The sequence below is a fragment of the Fundulus heteroclitus genome, chromosome 7 (assembly GCF_011125445.2).
Source record: "Fundulus heteroclitus isolate FHET01 chromosome 7, MU-UCD_Fhet_4.1, whole genome shotgun sequence".
NCBI classification, from domain to species: domain Eukaryota; kingdom Metazoa; phylum Chordata; class Actinopteri; order Cyprinodontiformes; family Fundulidae; genus Fundulus; species Fundulus heteroclitus.
Genome location: NC_046367.1, coordinates 23,056,758 through 23,084,432, shown reverse-complemented (window position 1 = coordinate 23,084,432; position 27,675 = coordinate 23,056,758). Strand labels below are relative to the sequence as shown.

General features: G+C 38.6%; 1 protein-coding gene and 1 long non-coding RNA gene across 6 annotated transcripts; one reads left to right on the top strand and one right to left on the bottom strand.

The window, feature by feature from the left end:
* Nucleotides 1-578: 578 nt before the first annotated feature.
* On the bottom strand, nucleotides 579-26,304 carry LOC105938259 (calsequestrin-2). 4 transcript variants are annotated; one of them, XM_036139210.1, is made up of 12 exons: nucleotides 26,203-26,304; nucleotides 14,767-15,223; nucleotides 11,234-11,318; nucleotides 11,014-11,114; nucleotides 10,802-10,913; nucleotides 2,565-2,638; nucleotides 2,359-2,489; nucleotides 2,214-2,259; nucleotides 2,081-2,135; nucleotides 1,353-1,453; nucleotides 1,180-1,254; nucleotides 579-1,101 (listed from the first exon to the last, which is right to left on the bottom strand). In XM_036139210.1, the coding sequence occupies exons 2-12, from the start codon at nucleotides 15,001-15,003 to the stop codon at nucleotides 844-846; spliced, it is 1,275 nt and encodes a 424-aa protein (XP_035995103.1). In that variant the 5' UTR covers nucleotides 15,004-15,223; nucleotides 26,203-26,304; the 3' UTR covers nucleotides 579-843. The 4 variants fall into 4 exon arrangements, with proteins under 4 accessions (XP_035995103.1, XP_035995104.1, XP_035995105.1 ...); XM_036139211.1 differs by lacking the exon at nucleotides 26,203-26,304 and having other exon boundaries at nucleotides 579-861; nucleotides 898-1,101; nucleotides 14,767-15,253; XM_036139212.1 differs by lacking the exon at nucleotides 26,203-26,304 and having other exon boundaries at nucleotides 579-861; nucleotides 901-1,101; nucleotides 14,767-15,253.
* On the top strand, nucleotides 4,567-7,698 carry LOC118563721. 2 transcript variants are annotated; one of them, XR_004931388.1, is made up of 4 exons: nucleotides 4,567-4,936; nucleotides 5,720-5,757; nucleotides 5,900-6,039; nucleotides 7,398-7,698. It is a non-coding gene; the product is annotated as an uncharacterized LOC118563721 (long non-coding RNA). The 2 variants fall into 2 exon arrangements; XR_004931387.1 differs by lacking the exon at nucleotides 4,567-4,936 and having other exon boundaries at nucleotides 5,401-5,757.
* Nucleotides 26,305-27,675: the final 1,371 nt, after the last annotated feature.

Here is a 27,675-nt window from a genome sequence, read left to right as displayed (position 1 = left end):
AATGTCACAATTGGAATCGGCCACTTCTTTTTTAAGTTTTATTAATGTAGTTCCTTTGAATGATATTTCTTTGGCATTTCACTAAGACTGCCTTTTTTTAAAGATATAATGCGATCATTCCTGCCTGAAAATGCAGGAAACTGTTTGATCCTTGTGTTGATCAACCTTAGAGCAGCATTTAATACAATATCTTACTCTATAGGCTCAGACATCTGGCTGGTATTTCTAGCTTTACACTTGACCGATTTTCCTCCTGTTCAAGTAGAGCACTTCACTCGTTATTTTCTGTAAAAAAAACGTCTTTGATTTGACACTTGGTCCTTTCATGTTTTCATTTCATATACTTCTCTTAGCAGATTTTATTCAGTACTTGAATCTTTACTGTATTTTATGGTAATGACATAGATCTTTTTAATCACTCCAGTTCCATAGATTTTCCACACTTTTCACCAGTGGATAGACGTGTTTAAAATCTTTCTAAAAGCTTGGAAAGTCACTGGTCATTTAAACCACTACAGCAATAGTTGCTACAAGGATGGAATTAGCATGAATTAAAACCGTAGTGTGCAACAGAAGAATAAAACTAACATTAACATAATTTATTATGAACAGTCAAATTCATACAGTTTAAACATTTCTATATTGCCACATTCCACATTAGCACATTTCATTTTGACCCCACCAAAGAGGTATTTACATGATTAAACTTTGTGTTCATGAATGTTAAATATTAAAATCAGTTAAAAAGATCAGCAGGCACAGATGATACACAGAGTCCTTTTTTAGTCAAAAGTTGTTCTGGTGTAGAACTGATGGACGAAGTGGCAACTTCAACAAAATTAATTACTCATCATCATCATCCTCTTCGTTCTCTTCCTCGTCGTCCTCATCGTCGTCATCATCATCATCATCCTCATCATCTATGTCGTTGTCATCATCATCGTCATCATCATCATCATCTGTGTCTTCATCATCATCATCATCATCATCATCATCTTCAGTGTTTACTTTGCCTGAAAGAACATCTTCGATCCAGTCCTCCAGCTGCTGAGCCGTGGGCAGGTCCTCCTCGTCCTCCATTTCCAACCATATGCTGTCCGCCTGCTCTCACACAAAAAGGTTGACCAGTTTTAGAAAATGTTGTTTCATCAGGTGCAGCCACTAGGTTTGGGAACTTACATCCGTAACATTGACGACTCCAATTTGCGGCCTGAACAGATCCACCTTAAAGGTCTTCTCCCAGTAAGGAATCAGCTGGAAGGCGTCAGAAAAAGAGCATATGGTCATTTTATTGTTTATTATTTCGCCTGTTTCTCTGACTCTCACTCTGATATAGGAGAGGTAAGGCTCACCAGGGGGAAGTCATCAGGGTCAATCCAGATGATGCTGAGGTCAGGAAGGTGAGTGTTGTCTCTGGCTACCTCCTTCAAGATCTCTAGGAACTCATAACCATCTGGAAAACAGGAATTTTGTTGTTGGGGTTTCTTTATATGTTGGTTTTCTTATTTGTTGTTATTAATAGTAGTAGTAGTAGTAGTAGTAGTAGTAGTAGTAGTAGTAGTAGTAGTATCAAATCTAACATCATTGTGATTGTTGTTGTAATAGAAGGCAGAGGTAGTTTGTTCAAAGATATTTGTTGCAATGTACTTTTCCACCATTTTTAAGCTTTGATAATGAAATACATTTTTAACAACCCTCCTGTTAAAGATTTGTGATGCAAACATCACATAATATTGCTCGAGTTCTTAGTAACGGTATAAGCACGCAAACTATTTAAATGAATCACATAACCACAAATCTCCAAATTTATAATAAATGTGAGAAATGCAAGAAAAAATTTATGATTTGATAAAACTACCTAAATTTAACATGGCTGGTTAATACCCTTCCTGATTACGTTCAGCTGACAGTATCCCCAACATGGATATCCTGAATACACTAACTTGCTGTAAATATTCCTTGTTTTGTTTTTTGTTTTATTGGCGGTTCTGTTTTAATCATTTACCTTCTTAAAGGTGCATGCCTCTGATTTCTGAGCAGCTAATCAACCTGCCTCTTCTACATTGTTATATATCCTTACCGGGGTCTTCTTCCTCTGCAAAGGCCACAATGTGGATGCCCTCGATGTCATCCTCCTGAAGAGAAGAGAGAAAAGTATCAAACCGCTAAAAAAAAAAAAAAACACTAAACGGTTGACTTTGCTGACCACCGACCCAGGTTTCAAACATGTCTTCTGCACGCAGCTTTCGCAGAGTTGGTCTGGTGGCACAGAAAACAGAAGATCGGCTCGTATTTTAAGACCAATCTGAAAGTAAAAATTGTTTAAAATATGAACTAACTATATAGTTCTTAGTTTACCGTCTGTGTTCAGTAATGAATTTCACCAGCTGCTTCTCGGAGTGAGGCCTTCCTGGGATGGTGACGGGCTCATCCATGAAGGGCTCATAAAAGTCCACCTCATTCAGCTTCAGAGTCAGTTCCTTGGCCACCTGAGCCGCCAGAGACAGGTCAGTCACATAAAACATTTTCCCCACAACGCCATTTTAACTTTCTTTGAAACTTACTGATTTTTCAAATGTGGCGAAGAATTTAATGTAGGGCTGAAAGTGCTCTGCAGCCTCTTTAAACGCTTCATAATCTAAAAACAAAAGGATAAATGAGTTATGTGCAGCTTGGTGCTGTTGTGTCGTATTAAAAGGAAGCAAGTTTATTGCAGCCTTTTCTTCTGTTATCACAAATCAGTTTGTCCTTTGCGCATCGGGGAGCGGAAATAGCTCGGCCTTGACCTCGGTGCACTTCTCCCACAGACGGCCAGATGTTATAAAGCTCCTACGCAGAACTCTGGGTATACAGCGAATTCAGTTTCCAGTGTTTCAGCCAAATGACACTTTATAGAAATAATTACGTTTTACGTAGATAGTGATGTTGTTATTGGGGTTATATTTCTTACCTCTCAGAAAAGCTTGATAAAAGTATAGTGAGCCCTAGAGTTATTGCATGCATGTTAAGTAGTTTATTTTTTATTTTATTTTTGCAAACACTTAAATGGGCGGGATTCTGCTTGTCTGTCCAGTCATAAGTGGTATGAGTACAAAACCGGGAATTATCCATTGTGAAGCTGTCTACAGGTGTCCCGCAAGGATCTGTTCTTGGACTCTTGTTGTTTACACTCTACATTTATGATTATTGAGCAGGATGTTTTAACTGTAAAACATTTTGTAAAATTCAAATGTCTGCAGATTACACAGCTGCTCATGATTTGATTCTTCTCTTCTTAGTTTGTTAGTGAAATACATGTTCTCATCATCAAAAACGAATTAGAGGATTGTGTTGTTCCTCTCAAGAAAGGTTATTTGGCTCAGGCTGCACATTCTGATGGGGCTGCAGTTGAGTGGGTTGTTATCAAGCGACTATTAGACAACTGGAACCTTAGAGTTTACTTAATTTTCGTATGAAGAAATGATTAAATTGTATAGCATTAAACTCTAATGTTGTGACAGTTGGAACATTTTTTCACGTTTTATTAATGTAGTTCCTTTGAATAATATTTCTTTGGCCTTTCATTGAGACTGTCCTTTGTAACAGGTATAATGCAATCTTTGGATGCCTGCAAATGTAAGAAAATGTTTGGTCCTTGTGCTGCTCAACCTTAGTGCAGCATTTAATACAATATCTTACTCAATAGGCTCAGACATCTGGCTGGTATTTCTAGCTTTACACTTAACTGACTAATGTCCTTGATTTGACACTTGGTCCATACTTGTTTTCATTTTATATACTTCTCTTAGCAGGTTTTATTCAGTACTTGAATAAAATTCTTTACTGTATTTTACACTAATGAGATCTCATGCACAGTTTTTAAACCACTCCAGTTCCATTGATTTCCCACCTTGATCCACTGCTTCACTCTGGTAAAGGACGGGCTAGCTCATGAATACCTTTATGTTAATTCCACAAAACCAGAACCATTAAAGCCCCATCTGAAATACTCTCACACGTTAGCAAAGCTATTATCTCTTTCTGTAAATCCAACATGCTCATTCTCCATTGTTCTTTTATGCGTGTAAAGCTTCTTTCTTTCTTTCTTTCTTTCTTGGCCCTGGTCTCCTTATGTTTCAATGACATAACTTTTTTTAAAATGTTATAATGTCTTGTACAATTTATATATATATATATATATATATTAGGGCTGGGCAACGATTAAAATATTTAATCGCGATTAATCGCCCTGATTAATCGCGATTAATCGCATTGTATTTACAAACTCCAAGAATGAATTTAAAAGTAGTGTAAAGAGCACTTTTATTTTAATGTTCTGCTGCCATATGAACAAAAGTGTTGTAACATTTGTAGCACTTATTTTATACTGGATATTTTCAACCCATCTATTGAATTTAGTGCACTAGTTGATCTTTTCTTCATAAGAGAACAAGCACTGCAGCCAAAATATGGCCTTTTTTGACCTGCTGTATATTAGCCAGTCCCTAAGCTTGATGTATCATGAAACTGTTGACCTTTTGGGTTTTGTGGTTTTTATTTTATTATTACAATTTAATAATAATACACTGAAAAAACTGACTTTTTGGTGTAGTAAACTCTATTACAGTATTCGTCTTAATTTCTACTTTGTATTTTTAAGTTTCTGTAAGAACTAGAATTTCTGAAGTAAAATTAAACCTTTTTTTTAAGTAATACATGAATTTTGGAGAAAGAGTAAGTTTTACTTAGATTTCCTTAAACTATTTAAATGCTTAATAGTAGTATGAACATAAACCTACAAATACTGCATAAACTTTACTCAAAAAATGTTGCGTTTCGAAACGGTCGCAAGCGCATGCGCACTGTAGCTCACAGCAGGACCGCTTCTGCTCCGAGTCCAGACGTTACAGGATCACACACAGAGCAAGAGGTGGTCCCGACGACAGTCATTCTTCAGGTAAGTTATTATTACTTTGCTTTAAATTTGTGATAATAGCTAAGTTTGCGTGTAGTTTCAGGCGAAATATGTCACTGTTCATAAGTTTATTAACTGACGTAGAACATGTTTCTGTTCTTTGTAAAACTTTTGGCGGCAACATAGAAGTAGCTAGCGTTAGCTTAATTGGACTGGGAGCGAGACGAGACGTTAAGTTTTGCCCGGACCGACTCGCGGAGGGGGGGCGGGGGGGGGGGGGGGGGTCTCTCCGCTTGCCACTTAGAAAACTGTCCACTCGACAAGCCAATCACAGTTTTCTTTCCATCTAATCAGAGTATGGCTTGTAAATACTGCAATCGGATGGTTAAAATCAAAATGCTGCAGCTTTTGGCAGAAATGACTAAACATAACGGTGGGATTGAAGAAAAAGAATAAACAGTTGAATATTTTAGCCTAAATTTTCTAGGCTAAAATATTCAACTGTTTATTTCTTTTTCCTTTTTTTTCTTCAATTCCTCCCCCCCCCCCTCTCACTGCGTGCTCGGATTGGTTTGTGCATGTTCAAGTCAAAGACACAAAATAACTCCATAGTAGCATCGCTGCGTCGTGCTGTGCGAAGCCCACCGCTACCCCCTCGTGCCACCCATCAATACTCATAATAAATTGAATATATTTTCTGTATATATCTGTTATTACTGTAAATATGCCTGTCAATATGCATGCCTGCCAATGCATTAAAGTGACTGACAGTACTGCACACTGCATGGCAGTGTCTTATTAAAATATTTTTCTATTTATCAACAGGAAGCAAATCACATAAAAACATTATCCTCATTATTCAGGTAGGTGGGAAAATAATGTATGCATGATAGAATATTGTCTTATATTTGCCCTTATTCATCTATCAAAATGTAATATTAAAATTGTGACTGAATATTTTTGAACATTGTTTTAATACCACAAATTGTGTCTTTTCTTTTTTAGGGTGTCCTTTGGAGGAGCCAGTGGACTTTGTGGACAGTTGGACTTGAGGTCTAGGGAGAGGAGGTAGAGGAGGAACCGTTATTCACAGCCTTATACTGTACCTCGGGGAGAAGGAGGAGGAACTTATTGAAGACTGCTTGGTATGGCATAATTTTAATCATTTAAAAATACATTTTTATGGCGGACTAAAGGGACATTGTGTAGGAATTACTGACATCTACCGTTGCGGTTGTATTTTGATATAATAGAAATCATATTGATTGATATCGATAACTATTAACAAATTCAAAACAGATATTTAAAAAGAAGCCCTGGCCATTTAATTTTGTTGCATAGCAACCTATTTTTAGATAAAAACACACAAACACAGACTGAACCTTTTATTCAACCACCTTTTTACCAAAACTGCAAGTTTTAAAAAAAGAAAAAAGTACGCATTCTCTTTGAACTCTTTGAAGGTGGCAAAGCTCGGTTCCTGGGTCTGCGTTGTGATTTGTTAGGATGTAATGAATTAATATTAACCCACATGTCTAAAATGCAAAAGGGGGGAAAATTGTTTTTCTATTGAACTTTAATTGACCCTTTTTTTCCATCATCGACATGTGTCTATAGATTGATGTATATCGTTATTGAATTATTGTACAGGCCTAGCAGACAGCAGATGGACAACAGCCGCTGCATGTAGCGGCATAAACAAGCCTCTATGCAAAGAAGTGGTTCGTCAGCACAAGGCAAAACATGGCGATGTTGTATTGTTTTCCTGATTCAGGTTTACCAGCCTTCTTTCGACTGCTGTGACTAAAATGACACCTGGTTTGTTACCGACAGCCATCGGCCCAGCTGCACATAAATGCAGCATCAGTGTAACACATCATTACTGAACGTATAAACATGGCGACACGATATGGCAGCCAGCACAGAGCTTTCCATGTATATCCATGTATATACAGTATAAATCATTATTCAGAGCTTATTAGAACACTTCAGTCTGTTGATAGGTGTACTTAGTGATTAATAAAAAAATACTTTTTAACTATTTGATTTTAAAGGGCTTCACAGTGGTGCAGTGGTTAGCGCTGGTGCCTTGCAGCAAGAAGGTTCTGGGTTCAAATCCAACCCTTCCTCCCACAGTCCTAAAAACATGACTATTAGGTTAACTGGCTTCTCTAAATTGTCCTTAGGTGGGAGTTTGTGCGTGAATGGTTGTTTGTCTCTGTGTTGCCCTGCGACAGACTGGTGACCTGTCCAGGGTGTAACCGCATGAGGGACTAAGTGGGTTAGAGGAGGGATGGATGTTTGATTTTAATAGATAACAGGAGATGTTATCTCCTTTACACAATGTCCCATTAAACGTTCAAATTAAGAAGAAAGTAGTCAAACAGATGTATTCTTGTGTTCTTTCTTCCCTGATAAAGAAGTCACTTTATTCATGCAGCTTTTTTATTTGTTTCTCGAATAAAAGAATATTTTATTTTTTGTTGTTGTGCATTACATGCAGGAGGACAGCTGGAGTGACGTCAATAAACATATCCTGAAAATACATGTTCTCCACGGTGCTGATGAGGATCCAGTTGATGTCTCCATCCTTGAAGGCCTGGAGATTTTGGCAGCATTCAACAGTACTGCAAAAGCCTGCTCGCTCCTCCTGGGACTGAAATATGCCCTGAACTTGGCATACCCTCCACTGATCTCTATTTATTCACTGGATTGCTGATTCGCCGTTGTTAGTACACATCTCTGTGAAGCCACCAGCCGCCATATTGGTACTCCTTATTTTCCCCCAGTAACTAGGGAATATGTACTCTACAGCATTAAATAACGAGGATTTTCTCATGTTCAGGGGAGGCTTAAAACGTTTAAAATGTCAAATGCCATATACTTTTATGTTATGTACTAAAACTATTAAGTACTGCGGAAGTCATGTGCTGAAATATATTGCACGTTATTTATATACACGCACACGTATATATAACATGCAATATATTTCAGCACATGACTTTCTCAGTACTTAGTAATGTTAGTACATCCACTGACTGTAGAATTACCTGTGAAACGTTTTCACTCAGCCAGAAAACTGCTTGTTGTTGCAGCCAAATCCTGTGAGATTCTGTGAGAGTAGGGAGGAGCAAGATGGCGGCCAGTGACTTCAGTTTTTCAGGCAAATCAGCACTCCAGTGAATAGAGATTAGTGATACCCACCCACTTTGCACTACACTTTTGAAGTCTTCCAAAAATTTGGATGGATTTAAACTGTCCCCAAAAGTAAACACCTTGAAGTTTAAGTTGCTTTCCTACATGCATTTATGACTTTGCCATCTTAGAGGAGGAAAATGTGGCATCAAATGCCAAGAATTAGCAGTGGGTTCCATTTAGTGTTAGTGGAAGATTGCCTTGTCATTAATGTTTATTTTTTTGCCAAATAAGGTATGTATATATTTTTAACCAAATAACAGATACCTTTATTCAAATATCTAGTGGAGATTTTATTATTCATTGAGAATGGTTAGACAGTTGAAGCTGTTAATTTTTTTTGTGTTGATTTTGTTTCATTAATGTTGTAACTGCATTCTTGAAAGTCAACTAGTCTGGACGACTAGTGTTGAAATTGCACCTTTTTAGTGTGTAGGTTTGTAAGGTTTTTATTGCACATTTGAGTAGTGACTATTACCAGATCTGTGTTGGATGTGGTGTATATGTAATACTGTGTATTTGTTGTTTACAAGTCGTACCAATCTTATCTTTTTTTTTTCGGCACAAATTCTAATGCAGTACAACAAAATGCACTTTTAATGTACATGTACATAATTATGTACATAATCTATACTCCACTGCTCAAAGTGTAAGTGGTTGTTTCTGTTCTGACCCTCGACCAGAAGTTATTTTAAGCATGTTTGTTTAAGTTAAACATTCTTGATGTGACATACGAGTATATTTCTGTAATGAATCTTGATGCTCAGTTTTAGAGGGTTGTACTTTTTTCTTTTATTACATATTTAAATAGTACTATTCCAGTTAGACTGTCAAATTTCTTGCTGACCCATGACAGATTGCAATTTAAAACAATAATGTATTTGCCATCTTTGTTAAACTGTTTAAAATTGAGAAATAAACTGTTTATTGTATAGACTATTGGTTCAATTTATTTGGTAACATTTATCAAAATAAAACTGGCAATGATTACCTAATATTAGTGAGTAATATTAACATAATGAAGCAAAGTAAATGTCAAGCACAAGAAAATAATAAAATCTACTTAATTACTTCATAACAGCAAATTCTACAGGAATATAAAATTTACTTAAAATTTTGAGTAAAATGCAAGTTCACTTTACTTATTTTTTTAAATAAATCTAACTTACAACTTGGATGTAATTAAGTAAATGTTACTTAATATCTTCACAACTGTTATGTATAATGGAAAGTAAAATTTACTTGATACTGGCAAGTGAGCGTTACTTAAAATTGCAGCATTAAATTTTACTTAAATAATTTGAGTGCAAATACTTACAATATATTTTTTAAGTAAATCTTATGAGTCGTTTTTTTCAGTGTAATAATAATAATAATAATAATGTTATGTTCAGTGTTTTTTCGCTAATCCACCTCTTATATATTTCAATCCTTATATAATTTTGTCTGTGTTGTGTGCACCTGCCTGTTGCTTTAATCCTATAAATTTCCCTGTCGTGGGATAAAAAAAGGATTAGCTAATGTTATCTTATCTTAAATAACACTTTTTAATATATGTACTGGGTTCTTTCAAGGTCTTAATTACATGTTATGTGTGGGCTCCAGTAACATCCATCCATCCATCCATCCATCCATCCATCCATCCATCCACTGATCTACCTGGATGTTCTGGAGGACTGAAACGCCTCAGTCAGAGACGTCAGTCTGTGGGTCTGTCGGGGCAGTGAGAGAAGTTTCGTCTCCTCTCTCCGTTTCTGGGGCTCGACGTTTTCATGTTTTTTCACGTGCTTAGATAAATTTGTTGTGTTTCCACTTAAATGAACCGGCTTTTTACAAAACATACAGCTTGATTTCATTTACGGTATTAAAATAAAGCCGAACGGTGCTACTTCCTCTGTTCATGTTTTTTCGCTGCTGCGTTCTCTCTCAGCTGTTTGTGTATTAAGTTTGTGTGAGAGCTGAGTGCGCGGGCCAGGCTGAGCCTGCGTGCTGATTGGCTGGCGCTGCTGAGCCATGTACGAGAGGGGAGGGGGAGAGTGCTGCCGTGACAGCGCGCTGCAGTCAGCGCGCGTGCTGACTGACACTGACTGAAAGCATGATGTGAGCAACATGCGTTAATGCGCGATAAAATAAATATCGCCGTTAATAGTCTAATGAATTAACGCGAAATTAACGCGTTAACTTGCCCAGCCCTAATATATATATATATATATATATATATATATATATATATATATATATATATATATATATATATATATATATATATATATCTTTGAGAAGTAAATTATAAATAATATTTTTTTAGTCATGCCTTAACTAAAGGTAGTCTTCTAGCTTGGTAATGCAAAAATATATAAATGACTGCTTTTAAATTGTTCTTGCAATTTTGAAATAGAGCTAGAATTTTAATATTGTTTAATTCTAATATGTCGATATTCCTATAATATTCCTGTTTTTCCAATTAAGTAATGTGCTGTTGTGTTTGTTCTCACAGGCTTCGGAAACTCCAAAGCTTGTGAGAAATCCTCCTCCCCGTGAGAGCTGTGCCGGCAGCAAAGGTAAAATTGGACCTGTAAATCCGTGGAGATGAGGGGTTAAAGCCTACTTTTGCTCTGATCAAGGTCATGGAAACTCCTCTGTGCTGCCGTCCAGAAGAGGCAGGTGTCCAGGCAGCAGAAGACCGTGCATTTTACAAACTAAATCACTCACGCTCAGTGTCTTCACTCTTGAAGTAACCAATTATGCGAATATCCTCTTGCATCCTATCAAAGGCTTTGAGCTCCAGAGCATTTTCAATGACCTCCACTGGCTCCTCCAAAAGCTGCAGAGAGACACCGAAATAAAAGGATTGAAGAGTGACCGGCGTGGCACAGAAACTAAGACTCAAAGCTGGAAATCTGCTCTGCAGCAACTCTACTCACGTCCAACAAGAACTCCACCAGAGTGTTAGCAGACAGCAAGCCATCGAACTCGATCATTCTGTCATCTTTAAAAACATATACACTTCCCTCTTCCTCCAAGCCTGCAAGTAAAGGAAAATGGCTGTTAATTTTAGAAAAAAAAGGAAGCTAGGTAGTTTTCATCTAATTCATCCATCTATAAAAAAAAGATAAATGATTGAAGACATGTGTCTTTTCTCACCCAGTTTCTTTGCAACTTTTGCATCTTTGAGCGAGTCAACCATTCCAAACCCAATCTCCTTCTCCTCCATGACTTGAGCTACAAGCTGAAACCAAGGAAGAAATGTCATAAAGACTTAAACTGCAAGACAACAGCTACAGTTTTAGAAAGGTACAATTTTTCAGAGCAAAAATCCAAGATGACACAAGATGGTTTGCAGCATAACAGGTGCTCAGATATATAGTAACGTGATCAGTGTCAGCCTTGTTCTAAACATAACCACAGTCAGAGCATACAGTATACAATCACTCTGGCATTTGTTATCTATAGTAGAGGGACTCTTTTGGTGTTTGACCTCTCCTGCAACAACAAATCGAACAATGTTAAGTTTAAAGAAGTTTAAGGCGTCCTGACAATGTGTTGTACTTAAACTGTGATCGCACAGTAAATAGGGTAATGTTTTCCCTGTCTCCCCATTAAATGGTCGGCAGCAGCTCTGAGGGTCTTCCTCCATCCAGCTGCAGGGAGGCAGGGTACACCCTGGACAGGTCGCCAGTCTGTATGTTTATATATATATATATATATATATATAAACATACAGACTGGCGACCTGTCCAGGGTGTACCCTGCCTCCAGCCCGGTGAACGCTGGAGATAGGCACCAGCCCCGCGACCCCATGAGGGATTAAGCGGGTCAGAAGATGGATGGATATATATATATATATATATATATATATATATATATATATATATATATATATATATATATATATATATATATATATATATATATATATATATACATATATACATCAAAATGTATTTAATATTTGAAACTAAATCACACGATAAAGTAACATTCCTCCATTGAAGTTAATTTAGCTTTCCTTCTTCTGAATTGCATTGCCAGAGGTATCAGAAAACTAGAGCAAGAAAAACTGGATATGTAAATTCATATGTTAATAAAGACAAAAAGACTAGACAAAACCTGGTTAGGTGTCATGATGTTTACCAGTCCGCTGTCTGCACCCCGCCACGCCCCTTTGCTTCGCTGTAATCTTCTCTACTGCTCTGCTGCAATTAAGCTCAGTTTGCTCTCCTGCACTATTTAAGCTCTCCACAGACTCCAAGGCAATGTCGGATTACCGGATGCTTTTTCCTGTACATGTCCAGAAGTCCTACATCACACTTTTGATCACAACTCCTGGATTTTCCTTCCCTGCCTTTCCTTGCTTTGCTCTTGTTGGACTTCTACCAAGCGTCTGATCTGTGGGAAACATCCACGATTCTGTGCCACGACCAACAAGTCTTGCCTACCCTTTGGATTTGTCCGCCCTGTTCTGAATACCCGTGCATGACCCCCACCTGTCTCCTGGTCTCTGATCAAGCCTCTGCGGTGCTCCCTGACACCTCAGTAGTGTGTCGGCCAGCTCTGTCATTGCTGGGTGGTTTCATCTTGCTACCACAGAGGCTCCCTGCCTTCATTCAGGTTTCTTTTCCATATAAACCTTTCAAACGCAACACAGTGTCTGGCTACACATTTTTCTCTACACTCTGGTTTTGCTGACAGGTGAGTGTCTTTCTGGTTTTCTATGAACATGCTTTTGCACATTACTGTTTGTGTTTACATTTAAATGTGACATCAGAAACTCAAAAGGCCGTCACTCAGCTCCACTGAAGATGAAAATGTTTCCCTGGAGAAACAAATTCTATATTATATTTTTTGTATACATGTTTGGCTGGCATGAGCATATTTTAGGCAAAAAGAGTGAAAAGCAAAAAAAAAAAAAATAGTTTTTTTGTAAATCCTGATGTCCATATAGAAGTATAACGTGCCATTGTACATCTGAGTAGATGTTATTACCTAACAATAAAAGTACTATACTGCTAACACATTAATGATTGTGTACAAATTGTCACAGGTCCATCCTTCCCTGCAGCTGGATGGAGGAAGACCCTCAGAGCTGCTGCCGACCATTTAATGGGGAGACAGGGAAAACTTTACTGTGTGATCACAGTTTAAGTACAACACATTGTCATTGCTGTCCATGTCTGTTAATGTTATGTTGTTGTTTTCTTAATTCCTTCGATCAGAGTATATCAAATTTAGCATTTTCTTCTTTTTTTTGGTGAGTTGTATTCAATCATTACTTCCAATAACGCTTTTTTACATTTATTTGTGGAGCTGATAAATTAAGTTATATTTCTTTTTTTATAAAAAAAAAATCAATTTAAACTTTTTCACACAGGATTCCTGTGGTTCTTTCACTGTTTGTAATTTTGAGCCAGCAGCACCCCAAGGGAGCCATCCCAAATAATTATTAGCAGATTCAATCAGTAACTTGGTCATTGTACCGTCATGTGGAGCAGCTCCAATCACTTGGCATGCCAAGACGAGTGAGTCTTCATCGGTATAGACGAAACATCAACACAGCCTAATATGAGAATGAGTAATATTATTTATTGGGTCATTGGATTCGCTGCCAGTGGTGCCTGTGAGGAGCCTGCAAGATGTTTCAGAACTGCAATGCTCACGCTGTGTCAATGTTGCGGCCGACTTGGCTGCAGAGTCAGACCACATTGAGTTGCTACAGATTCGGATGCATGAATAGGTAAAGCCGTTTCTTCATGTTATGAAGAAAAACAAGAACTGCATATTTTATTTCCTATTCACTATACTGATGTAAACCTTGTAATACTGACGTTTGCAGGGGCTTACAGCCCTGTTCCTCAAAGCTACTGAGTTATAAAGCATTTGCATAGTATTGTTTGTTTGTTTTTAAAGCAGTCCACTGGGACCTTTTTATTATGAGAGGACAAATAAATTTGGATCAGGACATCCCATTTTTGTTTTATTGTTTGCTTATTTGTACTTTTTTTTTTTCTTAGGATCGGCCCCTTTTACTGTGAGACATTCAACTGCTGTTCCTTTTTTTAATATATATATTTTTGTTTGCTTATCCTTCACGATTTGCACATCTGAGTCACTAATGACTTCTACAGATTTCTTATGAGATTTTGTGATTGCCTGATAATGGTAGATCTGCACACTTATGCAGGGAAGCTATCAGGATCTCAAATGACCTCTAACAGCTCAGCCAGGAGTCCAGCTTCAGCTTTGTGTGATTTTTGGTGTTTGAGCGCCAACAACTGTTTAATCTAGCATTTAGTTTGCAGATGGGACCAAAAATAGCCAGTTTGTTTCTTTTAAGCTCTCTGTTGCAAAGTGGAAGAATGTTGCACCTTCAGCTCTAAAATACTGCAGATCTTTTGGCCTGTATCTGCCAACTGGGATTGTCGCGGCGTGAACAGAGCTCCTATACTTCTTCGGGCTGGAGTTTCTGTGAATGAGGCTGAAATAACCTCAAGTGACAGCAACACATCTTACTGGATAGCTGGGATTTCATAGAGTACACGCTGACCTTCAGGAGTCTTCCTCATATAGATGTTATTAAAACAAAAACTCTGGGGTTTGTCTCCTCTCTGTTGGTTTTCAGCCTCCTGGAGCACAAACATGGACCCTTATGTCACATTATTCTCTCGGTAATGGCTTACCTCCAGCACCAGCTCGGTCATCTGGTGCTGTTTCTGCAGCTCCTTATTGTCCGACACCGGCTGGTGGTAGAACAGGCAGAGCATGCTGTGCTTCTTCAAGGCCTTCTTGTAATTCTTATCACTGATGTCGAGAACACGGTCCTTCCCGTCGTACCGCGGAAACTCCAGGCCCTTTTCGGCCGGCGTCACGCTCACAAGGCTCAGGCAAGGGAGCAGGAACAACCACAAGGAGAGCATGATCCAGCGCTAACCGTCCGCCCACCCTCCACAGACGTGACTTGGCTTCGGTGGGTGAAACTGCACGACTGAAAAAGTTAGAGAAGCCGCCTTGGAAGGGATGGAGGAATGTAAATGATCCCCGCAGGAGGACTTAGGAAGCAAAAACAAGGCTTTCAGCAGAGGTCTTTAGCATGCCAGAAGAAATCCAACAACTTCTCCCTCCCCTGTGTCATTCCCCCTGCAGACACAAAGCACAGAGAGGAGTGCAATCAGGCCTACAATGTACTGTGGGTGGATACCATACATAGTCGAGCCTCTCTTCCCCTACCAGAGCTGGACAGGCCCATTTTTAGGAGACCAGTTGTTTGACAGCTAAAAATAGAAACGCAAGTGAGAAAGGGAAACAGCAAAGAATGACAGCGGGGGTTCATTAAAAGAGTGCTCGCCCCATCTGATGTTTCTTTCACAGACTCGGTGATGAGAGGGGAAACGGCTCATCCCAAGACGGACAAAGTTTCAGCCAAAATGGGATGTTTTAAGAGTCAGAATTATGGGTTTATGGGGGTTTGTGGTGCAGCTGAAGAAAATGTTGGTGAGTCTGAAGTGGCTCACGGGACAATCTGCCAGCAGGTATCAATTTGAGGAATCTGGTCAAAGAGTTTGGTCTCCATGTGCTCCGGTTGGTTTATTACCATCTGTGGTATGCAAACTAACTCCTAACTAACCTTTTTTATAGTGATGTTTTTTTTTTTCGTTTTTTTTTTTGGAGTCAAGGTGGTAAACCTTAATTGAATCTTTCAAAGCCGATATGATTTATTCCCCTTTTAGACCAAAAGTACAGCTAACTAAAAAAAAAAAAAGTGCATACAAATAAAAAAAATTATTTTAAACCAAGTTGTTAACTGAACGCAGCAGATGGACACTCATCTTAATCCAGGTCCTGTTAGATTTCTTTTCCTGTTAAAACCATGTTGTTTCTTCCCACTGTCACCACAGTAGTATTGTTTCCTGGCAGCAAGAAGGTCCTCGGTTCACTTGGGTCTCTGACCTCCTTCCACAGCGCAAAAACATTTATGGTGACTGATTCTCTCTCTCTCTCTCTCTCTCTCTCTCTCTCTCTCTCTCTCTCTCTCTCTCTCTCTCTCTCTCTCTCTCTCTCTCTCTCTCTCTCTCTCTCTCTCTCTCTCTCTTTCTTTCTTTCTTTCTTTCTCTCTTTTTCTTTCTCTCTCTCTTTCTCTCTCACACTCTCTCAATTAATTAATTGCTGGCAGGAATGAGAGTGCCTACATGGTTGTTTGTCCCGTGTGTCTCTACGTTGCCCTGTGATGGACCTGTGACCTGTCCAGGGTGTCCCTTGCCTCTCGTCCAATGACAATCTGAAAGTGATTGATTGATCTGAATTGAATTTGGACTGATTTGCAATCCGTGTACGTGTCAATAAACTGGATCCTCCTGTCTTGTAAGGTGACCTGAGAATGCATTTGTTGTTAGACATAAAGAAACTGGACTGACTTTACTGTCTATAGACTACATTATGAACCAAACAGAGGAAAATTACCCATTGTTATATTATAAAGCCTTTCTCAAATTTGCTGTTTTGTCAAGTGGGAGATTTTTCCAGGTGCTGATATTTGAGCTTGTGCTGCCCTCTGCAGGATGAAACACACATGGCCTGCTAAAGCTACACATTATCAGACAAACCATCACTTTATTGTGTCCCCTTTGGGAAATTCTCCATACAGCAAGGTGGGACAAGAAAACATAGACAATACCCTATGCACACAGAAACAATCACATAATGAATTTAGCAACAATAAAATCAGTAAACATCCATGTACAATTATCAGTTAAAACAGGCTGAAAAACAAATCAAGCCTGATAACTCCAAAAAAAGGTAAAAAACAAAAGCCTGATAACCTTTAAAATTGATCTACACCTTTCATACTAAATATGACTCTTAATGAATGTTCTTGTATGAATATTTGTTTATATACATCACAACAATTACTTGTTTTCAGCACACAATAACCTTTATAGACTGGAGTCCCTGGTTTTCTCTGGTTTTGGCTTATTTTCTAACATTTGTTCCAATGATCAATCCTGGTTGCTATTTGACCGGATATCTGTGAGGAACCTTGTCTTTATAGTCTCTTAGAGAACATTTACGGCCCATTAGAAGGCAACCAGGCTAATAGAGAATCTCTTTTCTTAATACTAATGGACAGCACTTGAATCCTGGACATGTTCTGTTATAAAACAGCACTACCCTTACTAGTGTAGTTCAAAAGTATCACCAGCATGAAAGGCAAATAGAAGCATACAGATGCGCATAAAAATAAGCAATACTAATAAAATAGAAAACTAAAGTAAAGATAGTAGAGGTCAAATATGCAAAAATGTAAAACCATATTGTTAATGTAGATTCATAGAATTGCACAAGTCATTTATCTGAGTTTTAGTTTGCTTACTTTTGTTTTAAGAGGGTAGGGCCAAGTATCAGAGATCAAGCACAGTTTTAATACCTGGCTATTTAGGATGGATTATGATTAATATAACGGATATGAGAATAAATGGTGGTTAGAGCAGGGAGCTTGTAGTAAGAGAAGGATGCAAGTACCCGGTTCAATCCCAGTGCCTGCACTCTGGGTCCCTGAGCAAGACCCTTAACCCCAGATTGCTCCCCGGGCGCCGCACATGGCAGCCCACTGCTCCCCAAGGGTGATGGGTTAAAAGCAGAGAACAAACTTTGTTGTAATGTATGTTTCAATGACAATAAAGATGATATTACTATTACTATTATTACTAAATCAACAGTTGCCAAATCCATGGTGATTAGCTCGTCTACTTCTCTGTAGAGAAAATCCTGCTTTAAAAAAAAGACAAACAATTTAAGTGAGAGAAATGCCGAGCAGAACTTTCCCAGTAGGACTTTGCTCCAAGTGAATTTATTAATGTTGTTAAAACAGGAACAAAGCCAGCCCCTGCCTGGGTTTTCTGTGATTTTTTTTATGTTAAAGCAACAAAAAAAAAATTATGTTTGTGCCAGATGGAAAAGAAAGGTGAGGTTAAAACTAAGAGAAATGATATTTGAGCTCACGATAATATGTATCTGAGAAGAAGTCCGGTTCACGCCTAGTTTTGAATGTATGAATGAATGATCCACCTTTGTTCATCTGTTAACAATGAGGAAGCGCCACTAAAGGGACAAGCTGACTCTTCTTCCCCCTGGAGCCACTAGATGGCAGTACGACATGAGCCAAATGAGACATTTCCCTCAGTGAAGAGACATGAGTCCTCATTATCAAGTGGACATTCCAGGTCCTACTGAAAAAAATAAAAAAGTTTTAAAATGTGTCCTTTGGTTTCTTTTGGGGGGGGGGGGGCAGATGTGGTGAACTTTGGGGAAAGAATTATTATCTAAAGATCAGCAGCCAGGAGCTCTGAAGATCCATTGTCCATCAAGATTATTAACTGTTCAAACTGTTCGTCTTTATTGTGTTTCCTTCTGATTTCAAGATTTTGTTTCCCGGTGGATGGGAACTTTCTTGTCCCAGCGGGATCAAATAATATCTCCCGTGCTAAAATATTCACACTGTGCACTAAACTCCACAATGACCCCGGGGTTTTTCCTCTGTTTCTCTTTCATCCCTGGTCAGTTTTCAGCCGACTCTGTGGGACAAAAAGCTCATTGCAACACAGCGTGTGTTGTAATGAAGTCCAAGTGGGGACTGATTCATCTGTTTTTTTTTTTCCTATTACTGTAAATGATGCAGATACTACGTCACACCTAAAAAAAACAATAATTTTTCCTACCTTATAGCTGTAACAAACGCGCTCATAGGAGAAAAGGATTAGATGCAGCTTGAAGACTTTTTTTTCAGGATTTAAAAAAACTATAAATAGTATAAATCAATTTCTATCAATGGCAGCTTTCTTCTTGACACTCTTCCTTAAAGGCCAGGTTTGTGGAGTACAAAACCAACAGCTGTTTTATCAATACATTTCCCACCTGAGCTGTGAATCTTTGCATCTCCTCCAGAGTTAGAATGCCATCTTGTCTCCTTGATCAGTGATTTATCTCATTTGAGCTTTCCTTGCCCAATAAAAGAAAAACACCTCCACAGTATGAGGCAACCACCTCCCTGTTTCACTGTGGGGATGATGTGTTTACAATTTTATTATTATTTTTATTTTTTCAGAATTTAGTTTTGCCTGTTGGCCAAAAAATTAACAGGGGTCTCATTTGAAGTGAGCACCGTCATACATGTGATAGTCGGCTCCCTCATATAATCTGCGGCAAAAATTTAAACTGGACTTTTTATGGTTTTCTTTCAACAACGTAACAATCTTGGTAGTTTCCAAGAAAGAAATAGAGTGCAGGACTGACAATTATCCTGAGCTGTGTAATTCTGCAGCTCATCTCAAGTCACCAGAGGGTATTTCTCTGATTAATGCTGTTCTCACCCAGCCTGTCGGTTCAAGCAGGGTGATAATGGGTCTGTACAGTCCCTCCATATTTTACTGCAGGGACCGTACAGACCCATTTAGAATATTATTGCAATGTTCATTTATTTCAGTAACTCAATTCACCAAAGTGAACACACATTATATAGATTAATTAAACACCAATTAAAATTTGTATTCTGTTGATTGTGATTTTCTGTTTACGGCTAATAAAAAATTAAATAAATAAACATTTCCCTTTATAGTCCCTCAAAGGGGAAGTTTGTCTCTGCCTAAGCTTCTCTTATGGAGGACCAAATGTAGAGACTGACTGGCGTGAAAGTCAGTTTTCACACAATAATAATAAAAATATTTTTTTTAAAAAGGAGAACTTGCGATAGCAGCACAACGAGAACAGAATGTGAAGTATAGGCAGAATAGCAGGTAGAATAATGGACAGTCAACGGTAGAATCCCACAAAGAACAAAGAGAATAAGTTCATATAATGAATGAGGCAGGGGTGGAGATTGATAGAAGAACCAGAGGAGCTAATCAGAGGAAATGTGGAGCGGTTGAGGCAGAATGCTGGAGGAGAGAGACTAATTAACACGAATAGAGCTGAGCTGAGACAAAAGATAACTATCAGCCAAGGGAAAGGGATAAACAAAGATATAGAGAAATAAATCCAATACCGCAAAATGACAGTACACAAGAATAAACTAGGAATCTGAACACAAAAGCATAGACTAATATGACAACCTATTAGTGGCAAAAATACAGAAAAATAATTTTTTTTCTCCAGTCTATGACAATCCTTTCTATGTTATATATTAATAGCTGATGATCTGCCTCTCCTGGATAATGTCGCAGCTAACAAAACGCCAGACCAGGTGTACCTACTATGAAGAGAAAACAGACAGAGAATAAAAAGTTAAAAGATGAAATACCAACAAACGATACAAATTGGAGAACAGTAGGAGAACTCAGCAGAGTGAGAAAAATCTACTTGATTTTTACTTGAAGGAAACTATTTTTACTGTGTCAGCAGATAAGGTCAGAAACATGGTTCATTTGAAAATGTTTGAAGACTTTTGGGAATCATAGGCTTGAAATAATTAAAATTTTCAAGAATATAAACACAGAAACCTCTATTTTTGTCATTCTAGCTCCACTAAGAAATAATCACTAAAATTAAGATGATAAACATATTTAAAAATCTCACCTCTCTAATCTACAATATTTGTAAAACCCCTGTCTTATAGTAACTGCTTTCTCATACTTGCCGATGGTATTCAATGCAGGACAATAAATAAATGTTTTTAAAGCTGTTCTTATATCTTCCTATATCATAGTTTTTGAACAGATTTTAGAATAGGCAACAATCAATATAGCTATTTCCAAAAACCAGAGGCCCATGCATGACAAACTACGTGTTTTCTTTGGATAGGCTCACTCATGCATTTCTAAGCATGTAAGGCAAGTCTGCTAGAGAAGTCGTTCTTACCCTGGGCATAAACAAACCACGGAGAGCAAAGCGACGACCGCTGTGACCAGAAGCCATCTGACTTCATCCGGAGCTCGGCTGGATTAAACACCAGGGGTCAGCCAAAGAATCCCCGCAGCGAGCGTGACATATGCAAAAGATCCTCAAGAGCCGGCGAACCATAAACCCCGAGCCGCGCTTACCTCTTACATAAACTCCATAACGCAGATTTTGCACACGCTCATTGACACGTTTTTGTTTTGTTTTTTTGGTTGTTTTTTTTTTACATATTTTGTTCTGATTTTCTGTGATTCACAGGGTTCAGCCACCCTGATTACATAATTATACATGTGAACCATCGTGAAAGACGAGTGGCATGACTTTGCTGGAGAAGCATTTAACTGATCTCAAATACACATTTACAAGATAAATGAATGACTAATCCTCAACGTAAAAGGAATTTGTTTAACTGTTTGCTCAATCGAACACTCTCCTGTTGTAACTTGCTCGTATTACGGAGTTACTCTCCTTGAGAGAGACTGTCCTTGAGTGCGGTGCAGCAGTATTTTTCCATACGTGCTCGTGAGATTTCTCTTTAGTCACCACTCCCTCTCCTTGGCACAGGTCGGAATCGCTCCTTTAATCTCACTGACCTGAAAGCTGCAGCTGAACACCGGCGCTGTAACAAATTAAGCTTAACCGTCTCTTTGACCCGTTATTTATTGTTTTCACAGTCAGCAAATCTGGTAGACGTCATGGAAATGTTTTGCCAGTGCTTCGGAGAAACTAGATCCAAATAATCTTGTGATTAAAATGTAACTCGATGCCTAAAAAGTATTTTTCCATCTGTTTTTATGAAGGCCTCAGAGGTTTGTTAAAGAACTTCAGTGAACAAACATCATTGCGAAGACCAAGGAAGACGGCAGACAAGTCAGGTGGAAACTTTAAAACAGAAATTGGTTAAAAAAAAACAACAAACTCATCCCAAGCTTTGAACGTCTCACGTAGTACAGTGTTGGGCAACAATAGCTTTGCTGCACCTTGTGTAGCAGCAGATGTGCCTCAAGTGTTAAAAATGCTACTCCTTTCTTTGAGGAAATAGTCATTTTCTGACCCAGGGTGGGTCAGAAAGTGAGATTTACCCTCAAGTCATATCAAGTCTCAGATTTTTGCTTTCCCAAAGCAAATGAGAAAGAATTCAAGCATCTGAACATATGCCTATGTGGTGGATTTGATTATCACTACCAAGAGAGATACTACTGGAGTCAGTATATTTTGGCAAAAGGCTGAAATCATGGAGTACAGGAGTGTGAAAAGTCATGTTGTTCTCCTTCAGGTGACACTAGACGCTAGTGTTATCACACGGTGCCCTGATAATGCGCACTCCTGTGAGTCATATTCCCATCTGCTGACATTGTGAGCTGTTTACGTGAACGTCCACAAGGGGGCATCAATGGCGTTGTGCAATGCTTTGGCTCTGAATTACTGGTCCTCCATACTGAATGACCATTATTAAGTGCCAAAGGCAATTATTTAAGCAGCTATTGTTATTTTCAGCTGGGCTATGGTCAGTGGTTACTCAGACCGCTCTTATGTTGGATCCAAGGTACTAAAGAAGATATAGTCTATTGCAGGATCAGAGAAGCAGCCGTTAGGTCCACAGTAACTCTGGAGGAGCTACAGGAATATGAAGCTCAAGTGAAGGAATATTGACAGGGGTTGCTATTCGTTATCCACTGCATGAATATTGCTTTATAGAATCTATGAAAAACAAACGTTTTGCAGAAAGAAATCCACAAGAAGTCCTGTTTCCAGTTTCCCAAGCATGTGGAGTGGAGGGGAGGCCAAGCAAGTGAAAGGCAACATGGTGAACTGTTTGTGGGAAAGTCCTACCCTAGATTCCAGTGTAAAGTAATTTCTTAAATTTGCCAGCATGTTTCTTCTGACAGGAGGTAATCTTAACAGGCCGAGAGAGAATCCGCGGAGGGTAATACAGGTCAGGATGACAGCAAGGAGGCCTTTCAACCAGAAAGACTTGAGAATGCTTTTTTTCTGATTGGATATTAATATTAGTTTTATTATCTTAACGTTTCTTATTTTCTAGCACAAATAAACTTCCAGATTGAGTGAACATAGTTTTAAATCTAAATTAGACATGCAGTGCTCCAGTCTAACGCACTGGGTCGTAGTTTGTGAATGACTCAAGTTCTCAGCAGGAGAAATTTAAACATATGTTGTATACTTTGTGCTCTCTTTTTTATATATATTATGTTATTTTTATATTTGTTTGTGATTCCTTGTGCATGCTCTTTTGTACTGAAACCATGGCACAACAATTTCCTGCGGGATTAATAAAGGTCTTATCTTATCCTAAGTTTTTGACTTTTGACAGGCTGGGGAGTCTTAAGGAGGAGCTCATATTTGAGGGAATATTAATTACTAAAGCATCTTGTCAAAGGCTTTGTGTTTGCAAAAGGCTGATGTCATTTTGCTCTCCACCACTGTTATAGCATTAAATTATAACTCAAATCTAAAAAGATAAATATATACAAGGGACCTGAAAATTTCCATCCCTACTTTATTTACCTAAAATGTTTGTCTATGATGTTCTAACAGTGGTTTTGTCTTTTCATTTTTGTTGGAATAAAATGCTTGATATGATTTTTTTGGAGTGCAGTTGTTCTGTACTGCAGATGGAGTCAATAGTTCAGTGACATTTTAGGACATCTTTACAAAGCATATTTTAGCTATTGCAGATAACAAAATAAGGTTTTGTAGTGTAAAAATAAATTACTGTGGAATGAAGGAGCATGCACAAAATAAATGATGTTCATGAGTGAGTTGAAATGATCTAAAGCGACCCTCTATTTGAATTGTAGAACAAATGTCTGTGGTGGGATGTCTACATGTGGCGCCCTCAAGCCCGTTCTAAAACTAGCACAACCCTCCAGTGAGCTGCATCTAAAATGTTATTTTAGTCTGTTACTATACTTTTGTAATCACAATTGCATTCATATAAATTTAAAAAATTGCAATATCTAGAAAAAAAAGATTATTACAAATATGTTTATTGGTGAGCGCTGACTCTTCTAGTTCAAAGGTCAATACTAGTAGCCGTTTGCATGACAAAGTACCGATGAAGTAGCGCTCAGTTTCAAAAAGGTTGGTGACCTGTGACTTAGACGATATAAAACTCATCCATACATCCATCCATTGTCTATACCTGCTTATCCCTGCAGGGCTGCAAGGCTGGTTGGTGCCTATTTCACCCTGGACAGGCCGCCAGTCCATCACAGGGCAGGACAGACGACCGTACCTGTATAAAATTAAAGTAAAAACATTTTCTTTACTTTATGGTGTACAGGTGTAAGCTCAAATTTATTTTTAGATTTTAAATATTTCTCATTCAATCAAAAAGTTTGGGAAGGAGAAAAGCCAATCTCAGCAGATAACAAAGCAGCACCATTTTTCAAAAGCAAGGCACTTTACAAAGTTGATGACACATTGGACCCAGTGAAATTATTCAAATCATTTTCAATAAACTATGGAAAAATCTTTGCCATCACAACAATGAAATCTTTCTTGTAGGTACTGACCAGCCTTTTGCACATTTCCTCTAATATTTTCAGGATTTATCTTCAGGGATGAGCTCCAAGTCTTTGAGGGTGGAAGACCTCCCTGCCATCACCCTAATCTTTAGATTCCTCCACAGATTCTCTATTAGATTCAAATCAGGACACTGGCTGGGCCCATGGTGTTGCTATGTGCTAACTTTTAATTTGACTGTGCTAAAAAATGTATCAAAGCAATCTTGAAAACAAAGATTTACACCTTAAAAATAATCAAATAATGTCAAACTCTTATTCTGTGTTCATTAAAACTCGCCTTGGCAACATTTGGAGCATCTGGGGACATGATCTCTTAAAAAGTGTGCATGTTTCTAATTTCATGTGTGTAAACCCACTCTTTGTGTCGTAGGCCTAAACTGAAAATTTCCACAACTTTTGTTGGAATAAGTGCTTAACCATATCGGAAAACTCTTGTGTTTTTATATTACAACACTCCTCTGGTGAAATCCCTCTGCCCAGGAGATGTAAAACATGCGAGGACACCTAAGATCCGGCTCTGTAGGGGACGCTCCAGAGAAAAAACGAAAAGGCTGAAGTATCACACACAGTCTCAAAGATTTCCATTCACCCCTCGTCTGTTTTTGTGTAAGCAAGGGAAAAATGAGGTCACTGTCACGTGATAATACTGTAAGTTGGAAGATGCCTGATAAGGGCAGGGGTTTACCTCACACATTATGACATAATGCATGAGAGGTATCGATAAGGTTGGTTTCATCGTGTACAAAGTCGCCTATTTTTGGCCTTCTATCATATCAGTAACTCGCTGTTTACACGTCAGCCAGATCTTTATCGGGGTTCGCACCGTGTCACTGTTATTGTCCGTGGTCAGCCTGACCGTGAAAAGAAAAAAAAAGGCCCCGTTGATGTTTGCTCCGTTGACTCGTGCTTGTTATGTTGCGACCCCAGACACTATTCTCCCTGCAGGAGGTAAATATTTCCTTTCGCCGCTGAAGCCCCATTCACCGATTTAATGCCAAAATCCCAGGCACGCCGCCATAGTCTAGTCAGGACCGTGGATGGGGAACGCCAGGAATGCATTGACTATGTGTTTGCCGTATGTTTGAAAGGTCCCGGCTGCATTCCCTACGTGGCTGCTTCCGCCATAACCTCAATGGGAATGAACAACAGGGACATTTTTTAAACCTTCACATGTCTGGTTAGCTGTGATAACAGAACAAAGGCGGAGGCGTGTTTTTTTGTCAGGGTAAACATGGCGTCTGGTAACGATATAACGCCTCAGCTCTTTCTGTTTAAAACAAAAATCTGTGCGCATTTTTTTCTTTTTTTTTTATGCATTTCATGTGTAAAATATTGTGTTGCAAAAAGCATGTGTTAAAAAGGCCTGGTCAAATCCTAAATCCATGTGAGGATCTGTGAAAAGATATGAAAAGTGACGCGACATGAGATGGAAAGAAGAATGACCAAATGAGTTTACTCCCTGCATGTGTGAGGATGGTAGAGGTTTGATTGAAACAAAAGGTAGTTTTAATAAAGAATCTGTCATGATCCACAACCGTTTGTGTTATTGTTAGCACTTGTTTGTTCCTAGATCCTCTGTTTTCTGATAAAGATGATCCTCTATCTTTATCTATTAGTCTACTAGTATTTATTAGGACTTATGTTGCTCTTCCAGCTGCATGGCTTTTATTTTATCACACTTACCCGGTTTTCATGTAGCTCATCCCATTTGCGCCGTATTTAAGTCCCTGGTTTCCGTTTCCTCCTCGCATGATGCTCCGGTGTGCTTCCTCGTGCCCTGTAAGTTTTCAGTTTCTTCATCAAAACATTTCCTCATCGTGCGTCGGCCTCGACCCATTTGCAACTCGAGTCCTCAGCGACGTCAAAACAACTACAGGATTAGCTCAGGATTAGTTTCGCAAGGCACTGTTTTCCCTGAATTTAGGTTAGTCAGTGTAACAGTGGTGTTTAGGTCTGCGACAAAGTTATAATATTCCCCATCAAATCCCAGGAAGTGCTTTTAATGACTGCATCCAGACTCCAGGGTTCCAGATTTCTGAAAACAGTTTTAGAGTTTGATTTCCAGGACTGTACCACATTCTATGAAGGAAAAGTTTAATTCAAAACTTGAGAAAAACGTACATGGCAAATACCTCAGTTTGTGCAAAAATCTCATCAGTGTTGTTTAAAAATTATTCTAAATGTTGCTGACTTTCTTTCAATTCATAAAAATTAGGCGTTAGAAATTAATGCCCTAGTCTATGACTGATATAATTATTAAAACGTGCACACATTTAAAGATGAAAAACAAACGTGAAGCCAGTAGACTTTGCAAAGTTGGAACAGAAACATACTGAGTGACACATCTGCCATTTTTGCAAACATTCATTGTGCTTTTTATGAATATCTATCATTTTTTTATCTTTTCCTGTGCTTTTCATCAATCTCATTGCATCATGGGTAAAAACAGCCCTTCTCAAAGGCAATGAAAAGTTTTTTTCCCCTTCTATCTGATCGAATGTAAAGCTTTTCTAAGCATTGGAGCCAAAACAAAACTAAATATCCTCCCAGCTGAATAGGAATCTGAAAACACATCAGAGGATCAAAGCCATAAATGACCTTCTTTTGACCCTGAGAGCCTCCCTGGGGAAGTGGGGAGGATTTTTAATTTTTGCTTATCGGTATTTTATTCTTTTTTATTGCTCTTTCAGTCGCAGTCGTGATAAACAAGCGAGTATCAGCATATATAATTAAATATAATCTGATGGATTAACGATCAGGTCTGCACCATGTGAAGCTGAGTGCACCAGTATGTGAACAGCAACAAATCATGTATCATAACCATAATCCAGGTCATCTATTTTTCATCTATTGTTGTACCTTATTCTTGTCCACTTTGCTCTTTTTTTCCAGAGCCACAAGGTCGCTGGCAAGGAGAACACGGTGCATCCGCACCAAGAGTCATGCACCCTCCGATTATCACAGCGTTCACCGTTTGGGACTGTGGGAGGAAGTCACAAACCCCACGCATGCAAAGTCTCTCAGCCAGGATTCAAACGAGATATCTTGTCATTGTGAGGTGACAACGGGGCAAACGTCATCTGTCCTTCCCGCCTTGTCACTGTTAACTCAACAAAGCCTGAGGCAAGCTGCTAATGTAGTGTGAGGACAAACTAA

Excerpts from the sequence above, each read along its gene's own strand:
- LOC105938259 (XM_036139210.1), bottom strand. The coding sequence starts at position 15,003 with ATGCTCTCCTTGTGGTTGTTCCTGCTCCCTTGCCTGAGCCTTGTGAGC. Across the intron at positions 2,639-10,801 it reads CAAGAGTGAAGACACTGAGC|ATTATGAAGCGTTTAAAGAG; the intron begins GTGAGTGATTTA and ends TTTTGTTTTTAG. Across the intron at positions 1,454-2,080 it reads TGCAGAGGAAGAAGACCCCG|ATGGTTATGAGTTCCTAGAG; the intron begins GTAAGGATATAT and ends CCTGTTTTCCAG.